This window comes from Solanum pennellii, chromosome 11 (assembly GCF_001406875.1).
Source record: "Solanum pennellii chromosome 11, SPENNV200".
In the NCBI taxonomy this organism is placed as follows: domain Eukaryota; kingdom Viridiplantae; phylum Streptophyta; class Magnoliopsida; order Solanales; family Solanaceae; genus Solanum; species Solanum pennellii.
The window spans coordinates 66033183-66042180 of NC_028647.1; the positions used below are offsets into that span (position 1 = coordinate 66033183).

General features: G+C 28.7%; 1 protein-coding gene across 1 annotated transcript; it reads right to left on the reverse strand.

Annotated features, from left to right (window-relative positions):
- Positions 1-3444: 3444 nt before the first annotated feature.
- Positions 3445-5708, reverse strand: LOC107003443 (exocyst complex component EXO70H1). Its single transcript, XM_015201771.2, has one exon. The coding sequence runs from the start codon at positions 5480-5482 to the stop codon at positions 3590-3592; it is 1893 nt and encodes a 630-aa protein (XP_015057257.1). The 5' UTR covers positions 5483-5708; the 3' UTR covers positions 3445-3589.
- Positions 5709-8998: the final 3290 nt, after the last annotated feature.

The following is an 8998-nucleotide window of genomic DNA, read 5'->3' on the forward strand; positions in this document are numbered from 1 at the left end:
AAAAAATAAAAAATAAATGGGATGAGATTTTTTAGTAAAATAAGTTAGGAAGTTGGGAATAATTAGGATAAGGTAAAACAAATTTGAAATCTTTAGGACTCCTTTTTCTTTTCTTTTTCTATACTTTTCACAATATTTTCTATATTATTATTATTTTTAGACTAGATAATTAACAAATAACTTAAATTCCCAACTTCTATTTATCAATTTTTTTATTATTAAACTATAATTGATCTTATATTTTTTTATTAATTTATAATTTATTATTATTATTTTATATTATGAAAAATATAACCCTTTTTAAATTGGTGTAAAATATATTATGTTTTGGTAAAAAATTAGGTGTTCACAAGTAGTATATATGAAAGTGAAATATATCTAATTACGTACCTTTTCCAAAATATAATAATATATTATTAACACTATATCTACCCCTACCGACCGTTAATTATTGAATTGCTATCAAAGGACAAATATTAATACTTCTTCAATTAATTGAAAACATTTTAAATTTTTTTATTCCAAATAGATAGTGAAATAACAATAACAGAAAAAAACATATTATTTTTTTAAGGTCACCAAATGCTTCAACATATTTAGAAGGAAGCACATTATTAAGCCCAAGGACATGATATAGTAGCCAAGACGATAGCGCCTTAAATATGGCATATGGTTATGTTGTTCACATTTTTTCTCTGTTGCGGAAAAAAGATCAAATATATATATATATATATATATATATATATAATGTTTATTATACTAAATCTATTATTAACATAATTTTCAGACTTAAAATATATCATATATAGTACATTCTTATACGAAAGTGTTGATACAAATTTGGAATCTCATGTACTATTTTATTTTTATTTCCCATCATATATATAGAAGATAAAAAAGAAAAGTGGCAATCGAATTGATATTTATTATGCCAAAACTCTTATAATTATGGTAGTAAGTACAACCTTTTGCAATTTTTCTTTTGAATTTATTATAGATTTTAAAAATATTTAAAAAATTTAAACTACTTAAATTAAGATATTCTCTTTTAAAATTTATAGTTTGCGGAATATTGAAATTTCGCCACTTATAACTCTATAAGATATGCTAGATAGATTCTCCACTTATGATTACCTAATTATAATTAACATGTATAGATAATATGTACATTTAAAACTCAATCGTAATCCACGTAAGTACTTTAGGCTCTAGAGTGCACCCACAACACAAACAATAGGCCTTAGGCGATAGGGCGGCTAAACAAAATCATAGGCCTTAGCATATAGGATGGCCAAATCAAATTTGAGGTGAAGCTAAAAGTTCGAACATATATTCGATCAAATTTAATAAGTTTTACTTAAATAATATATATATATATATATATAATATAAGTTTAGAATTTAATTATTACTTTCAGAAGTAGCCATTTAAAATTTATAAAATTAAAATTTTTTATTTTACTTCTGCATTAAATAATAGAGCTTAGTAGGTGGGACGGCTAAATCAACACGTTGTAAAAATATAAGATAATCTCAATTGAAGTTACACAATATATAATCCAAGAGATATAATCAGTGAAGAATATCACAGAGTTAACTCTCAAGAGGGTACTACATAAAAATTAGATCTAACATGAGTTAATAATCTATATAATGTCAAGCTCCATTTATAGAAATCAACTTTTCTTCTTGCTTTTAAGCCTCCCAATCTCATATTCTAATTGGTTGAAGGCACAATATTGGTATTAAGAACTCAAAATAGCATATATGAATTATTTTCCAAATCTTAAAATTACAATTTGAATCATACATACCTTCATGAATATACATGTAATACATGAATATTCAAGTCAACAAACACATATATACAGTGCCACAAAAAATCTAGCTTCTTTCACTTTCATATTTACCCTTTAATTTATTTGTCTGTTTGTTTGCATCAATTGCAATGGTGATAGAATTGAGGGGTAGAGTTGACATCATCACTTTGATTGTCAATACAAAAAGTTAGACAAGTAATAATAAATTGGGCCCATTCCAATTCCTTAGTTGGATTGGGCCTTATCAATTTTTCTAAAAGTATTAGCCCAATAAAATATGGTACAAATCTAATTTCAATGAATTATTTGAGATATCCAATGTGTATTACTTATCACTTATCAGAAGTGTATACATGTTAGTTACAATTTAATAGTTGGTACATATTATTATGTTAAAAGAAATGTAGAAGTGATCAAATAATTTGATGAAAGGGCTTGTTTTGAGTCCAAAATAGTTGATTGGTATATTGAATTTACTTCGAATAGTTGAAGAATAATTTTAACCATTTTTCAAATATCAAAAAGAATTAAAAGGTATACCAACTATTGATTTGTTTATTTTTAACTCAACTTTATACCAACTATTGATTGGTCATACCAAAAAAAAAAAAAAAAATTTTAGTAAACAGATAAGATTATAATAAAAACAACCAAAGAGTAGGGACCAAATATATTTAACTCAATTTATAATTGAGCCAGGAGTTGGTGACCTTTTCTTAGTTTTTGTTGGAATTTGTCAACTCCATGCACAAAAGCCAGCATTTTAATCAATGCCAAAATCTCTTATGTTTCATATTATATGTTTGGATTATTAAAATCAGTATATTTTAAATTATTTAAATATTATTCTCTCCGTCTCATATTTAAAATGTATTTTCTATTTTATATGATGATTAAAAATTATTAATAAATCGATCAATTTTATTATTTTGCCCTTTGTTCATATAAATTATAATTACCTCTTGAGTTTTTTTTAGATTTTTAAAATTTATAAACTTTAAAGGTTATATTAGTTGTAGGGGTAAAATAGGAAAAAAATAATTAATTATATCCTAATTTAGTAACTGATCAAATAATATGAGACACATATATTTAATAAAAAATTATCCTCTTATTTATTATTTAGAGGCAAGATTAAAGTAAACAAATAATATAGAACGAAATAATATCAACACATTCCGAAAGGAACAATAAATAATAGGAATAATACATAAATGTATTACCTTTTAACTTGACTCAACTCAAATTTATGTCTTTGAACTTTCGGTTTGCACAATAATACATTTAAACTTGTATAAAGTTGAACAAATAAATATTACAACTGACGTGATATCCTACTTGAAATTTTTTATCCTAAGTGGTGTCCTATGCGTATTATGTCACGTAGGATTCATGAGTCTACTTGTTCAACTTTATATAAGTTAAAGTGTTTACTTATGTATACTCAAAGTTAAAACATATAAATGTAAAATTAAATTAAGTTAAGAGGTATTGTATTATGTCTTTGAGAATGATTTGAAAAATAATTATAGTTAACAACGAATATTAATTAAAAATCAAAGTGATAAATTTATTTTTTGATATTTAATTTGAGTAAGTAATTGGACGGAGTAGACAAAACTATATGCACGAAGTGTTTCATTTGCATTTCATCATTCAAATAAAAGAATATGATTTTCCTGTTAACCGTATAGCCACAAAATTCTATTATAAAAGAACAATTAACATAAAAAAATGTTTTTGCTTATACACAATATCTTCCGTTAATTCTTAACGACCATGTGACGGAGATGACGACGTTGAAATCGATACCGACGGGGAAGCTGAGCCGTACGCCGTCCTTGCTTGCTCCGACAACCCAGTGCCATAGAATAAATCCGATAAGTAATTTTGCAAATCGTCAGGGGCAAATCTGACAACTGACTTCACTCCGCCACTTCTCAGTGATTCCCTGTACTTTTCGTAAAAGATCCGATAACCCGAAACAATCTTTCTAGACAGTGATATCTTAACTTCGTCTCGGAGTTTCGGGTCGGGTATAACCCATGAACTCTGTACTCGGTATGCTTCTTCAAAACCCGAATTGAATTTGAAGAACCATTCACTTGCTTCCGGCAAAGACATCTCCTCCGTTGCATTCTCCGGCAATAACGTCAGCACTTTGTTCCATCCCATCCTCTCGTAGTTTGATATGTACTGTCTGATCTTCATTTCGTGCTTTGATAACCAATCGGATCCAAGGAGAAACTTCAGATTTGATTTCTTCACCTTCGAGACGACGTAGTTTAAGTTGTTCGCTAAGAACAGATAGGATAACGAAACGTCCTTATAGAGCTGAGCTTTGCCGTCAAGTTTACAGAGGAGGACGAGGACGAGCCACGCTAACCGGACGGAGACTGCGGAGGACGGCGAGTCATCTTCGTCAGGAATTGGACTCATGAAGTAAGATTCCGGCAACGGTGATTGAACTGACAGGGGAAAATCGCCGATGATTTCGGCGAAAGCACCGCTGTAGTCCCCGAGGAAAACAAGGTAGTTCATGACATAGCGGGTTAGAGGATGGACGCCGCCTCCCGCCTTTGCTTTTGATGTATCTTTTTGAATCGCCGATTCGAACTCGGAAAGCATTAATCGAGCGGCTTCTCCGAGTTTGACCAGTGACGCCATCGCCTGAGATTTAACAATGTCAAACGAAGTGAAGCTGAAAATCAACTCGATTTCATCCCATAGCTCGGAAATTGAGTTGTAGAGATCGAGCACAGTGAACATTTTCTCAAGAGATAATTTCTTATACTTTGCTACCATTTCTGGGAATGTGAGAAGAGTAAGAGCACTTTCTCTAGAAATTTCGGCGAAACAAGTTTCTCTTATTGCATCAGAGGCGGAGAAAACATGATCACACAGAATCTTCTCGCCATGGAACAGGGTACTCACTGCTATTTTCACAGCACCTAACCAATTCTTCGTTTTCTTCTCCAATAATTCCCAATCCATTTTCTGAATTTGTGAGGAGGTTAACTTTTCAACGCCCAAATAATACAATGTCTCATCGATCACTGATTTTCGATTAAGATTATAAATCTTAACGCACTCTTTTCCATAACCAGCACCAATCATACAATCCGCTATAGCTTTCAAATTCGCCATCACAAGTTCAGAAACTATCTCAACCTCAGAAGCTCGAGGTGAAACCTCCGTATTAGTTATCTCATCATCATGATCATCGTCATCAGAAACACTGGACCGCATTGATTGTCTAGACAGAGTTTCAGAGTCAAGGAAATAGCGATTCCCTGATAAAATGGTGTACATTTCCTTCTGAAGTCTCTTCATTGCAATTTGCATGAGATTTTGAGCCTGGACAAGAAGTTCCGAGCTGGAACACTCTTTAATAACGAAATGCATACCATGTTGCAAGTTGGTAATAGCATCGAGAAATTTTAGTGCTTCTTCGCGATAATCTCTGAAAAGATTAGCGACTCTATTGTATGAAGTAGAGGAGGAAGCATCCAGATCCCATTTTTTAATGATTGCTCCAGCGTCGTTAATTGTATCCTCCATTAAAGTTTGTGAAAAGGTCTGACGTGAAGGGGAATCGTTAGAGGTAGTAGAAGAATGTAAAGGTGAACTAGGCTGCGATGGTGAGAAATGTCCCGTTCTCATTGTTATATTCGTAATCAAAGATTTCGAATTTTTAGAAGAGAAAATTGGAAAGCTTTGTTTTTTTTTTTTTTTGGTGAAAGGAGATGCTAATTGTTAGGTTTAATTAGGATTTGAAAGAGATAGGGATATTTATAGAAGCGAAGGCTAATAATAATTGACATAGAAATGAATTGAAGTGACGCGGTACTTTGACATTAAGACTTTTTGTGTTTTGGATTTATTCAACTGTCGATCGATATAACCGAATTGGCCTTTTTAATGAAGGTCGCAAAGCTCTTCCACTTGCCTACTTTGATATAGCCATATAGGGGTTGGCCCTAGTTTGGCTAACTCAAATGTCCAAACTACCAATACGAGAAATTTTAACAACTCGATTAATTGATGAAAATTTAATTTCCCATTTTGTAATTTCGTTATACGTTTTCCTAATAACTATTTGTTAGTATACATTAATCTAGTGAGTTTCGTTTCCCTAAAGTTGAGAATGAGTGATTTGTGATTGGTGGTAAAAGAAGTTACTGTCCTTCCTAATAAATGGATAATTGTTAAAAGTCAACAAAAAATTTGACATATATCGAACTTAAAAAACTCAACCAAATTCAAAGTTATTTGAAGTATAATTTCTTTGATTGAAAAATAAAAAATTCAATTCGATTGTTCTTACTTTGATATTAAAAAATGTTATTAAAATTTAATCATATATTTTATTGTAAAATTTACTTGTACATTTTCTTATTTACTTTTGCAGATTAATCATTCTTTTAATTTATTATGTCGTTATATATACGGTGAAGTCTTTAGTCGATAAATTTTTTCCATCTTTTTTTTATCCAATTATATATATATATATATATATATATATATATATTTTATGTAAGTCGTTATATGTATTGACCTGAAAGTATATAAATAAATATATAGTAACCTGATTGTGAATCATAATGTGGAATGTTTGGAAGAATTTTGTTTTCAAAAATAAATAAATAAATAGCCGCTGCTGTTTCTCACTGGGATAATTGCATAAAAAGCTACTACAAATTTGTTAAAAAATGAGATGAAGTGATCTCATCGAAAGTAACCGGCAGGCCGGCCTTTTTTTTTATTTAGCAATACTTTACCTAACACAAGATATAACATAATTTAAAATTATTAAGACTCGAAAAGCATAGAACATATGTAATTTTTAATTTTATTTTGTGGAGATAAATGAGTTAATTACAAAGAATTCTTGATCATTTACAATAATTCTTTTCTAAAAAAAAAAGAATTATAATCCCTTTTTGTCTTTGTTTTTCATAAGAAAAGAGTAGTATTTGATTAATTAAAATACTCCAGCACAAGTGATAAAAGTCTTGATTGACATTTGACCCTCATGGTCAAATATTACGTACCATTGGTTAAATTTCGAATAAACAACTTCCCCAGAAAATATATCACCTCAAGTCGTTTTGGTTTTGTTGTTAAACAATTCCATATAATATTTCCCACATTATTGGTTCTCTAGCAGTATATTTGTAAATAATAAGAGATAAACCATCAAACTATATCTGAATCAATTTTTTATTTTTTTTTTAATTTCATATTTTAATTATTAGTTATTTCATTTTTTTTTACCATTTGAATAATTATTATTTATGTATTAAAAAATATTTCTAACTATTTTTTCCTTCTCGTATCTTGGTGATGAAGTTTAGAAATATTAATAACCATTAAATCTTATAATAATATCTCTTCTGGTCATGACTTCGCACATAAATTGGACTCTCCACGCTAGAGAATGAGTCAGTCTTTTTCTCCGAATATAATATATACATACTTAATATTAAACTATACAAATAGAATCTTAATACATAACGTTAACGTTACAAGACTATTTCAAAATTTGCTCAAACAATTAATAATGAAATTCAAAAGGTGAGACTCTTTCCTCTTAAAAACTACAAACGCATTAGACCAAATTTCACAAACGTTGGTCTCAAATTGTGTTTAGAAGACAAAGATTCTAATAATTTATTTATTCGGTTGAAGCAAATTCTAATGTTTTCATGCTAACGCGCTCATATAATTATGTTTCACGATGAAAGTCTTTGAATTTGAAATGAAAGAACTTGTGTTAATTCTAATGTTTTCATGCTAACGCGCACACATATAATTAAAATATCTGTTTTTTTTTTAATTTATTCCTTTCTTTCTCTTTTACCAATTTGATTGGTATATTAATTCATGAATAAAAAAGAGCTGAGTATGGAACATCAATATCTGCTTAGGTTACGTATAAATGATAGCTTGTTATTACAAGTTGCTTATAATCTCTAATACTTATTTGAAATAATATATATTATGATAAATGAATACACTTGACCTCCAACATTATTTAGTTTCATGCAATTTTCAATGTTATACGAGTAATAATTAATCAATATGGGCATGTCGAATGCTGAATTATTATCAAGTTTTATATTAAAGTCAAAAAGGAAATGTAAGACTAACAATAATAATCATAATAACATATTTAAAAATACAAATTGAATTTTTTTTTTAACATTAAAAATCTCCAATGAAGATAGGAACTGTTTTATTAGCTTATTTGGTGGTTACCACATAAGAGTAACATTCAATAAATCATAAATGGCATGAAGCACAGCCTCTTTTTAGGAAAGAAAGTCAAAATTCAAAAAAAAATAGTCAAAAATTTCTTCCTTTGACGTAGCCTTGTTTTCCTATTTGACTTGAAATTGGTAAAGACAGGAATAGCATGACATAATAGATTATTTGAAATTTATTAAATGCTTGTGTTTGTATTAAAATTTAACCGATTCAAATTCAGTTGAGCTAGGCTCATGGTTATAGTAGTAACTTTGTCTTATAAATTTTTTAATTTAAACTAATATAACTAGTTAACGAAAAAACATCTACATTTACTATATCAAATCTATTAACTAAAACATTACTAAGTTACTATATCTTTGAAGGACAGAACCAATTTACCATGCGCTTAAAGTCTATGCATAACTTATAAGCATTCAAAAGGAAAATATTATTCATTTCATTCTTTTCTAGAATCATTACAAGGCCAAGCATTTACGGATATAATTATTATTAACTTATTACATTTTAAATTATAAAAGTATGAATATAAAGGATTAATTGTTAAAAGTGAGTACTTTTAGATTCAACAAATATTTTAATTTTTATCAAATATAAGGGGCTAATTCTACCAAACAACTTATTTATATTTAAAAATAATAATAAAATTGTATTTATGATTTAAATATGTAATTGTAATAATTAGGGGGGAAATTATAATTGTAATGAAAGTCGAGTCTAGACGGTAACTTGAGGTGATATTATCAATAGTAAAGAAAAAAATGGAAGAAGAAAAGTGAAATTTCTCTTAAAAAATCATTTCTTATTTTTTATTTTTATATCTTTAATAATATCATATCGAGATCTGGAGAATCAAATAATTTTTAGTAACCGCCTAATTACTCAAGATGTAGGTAGCTTCACTTGTGA

What these genes read in the sequence shown, in the direction of transcription:
- LOC107003443 (XM_015201771.2), bottom strand. Translation starts at nt 5,482, where the DNA reads ATGAGAACGGGACATTTCTCACCATCGCAGCCTAGTTCACCTTTACAT.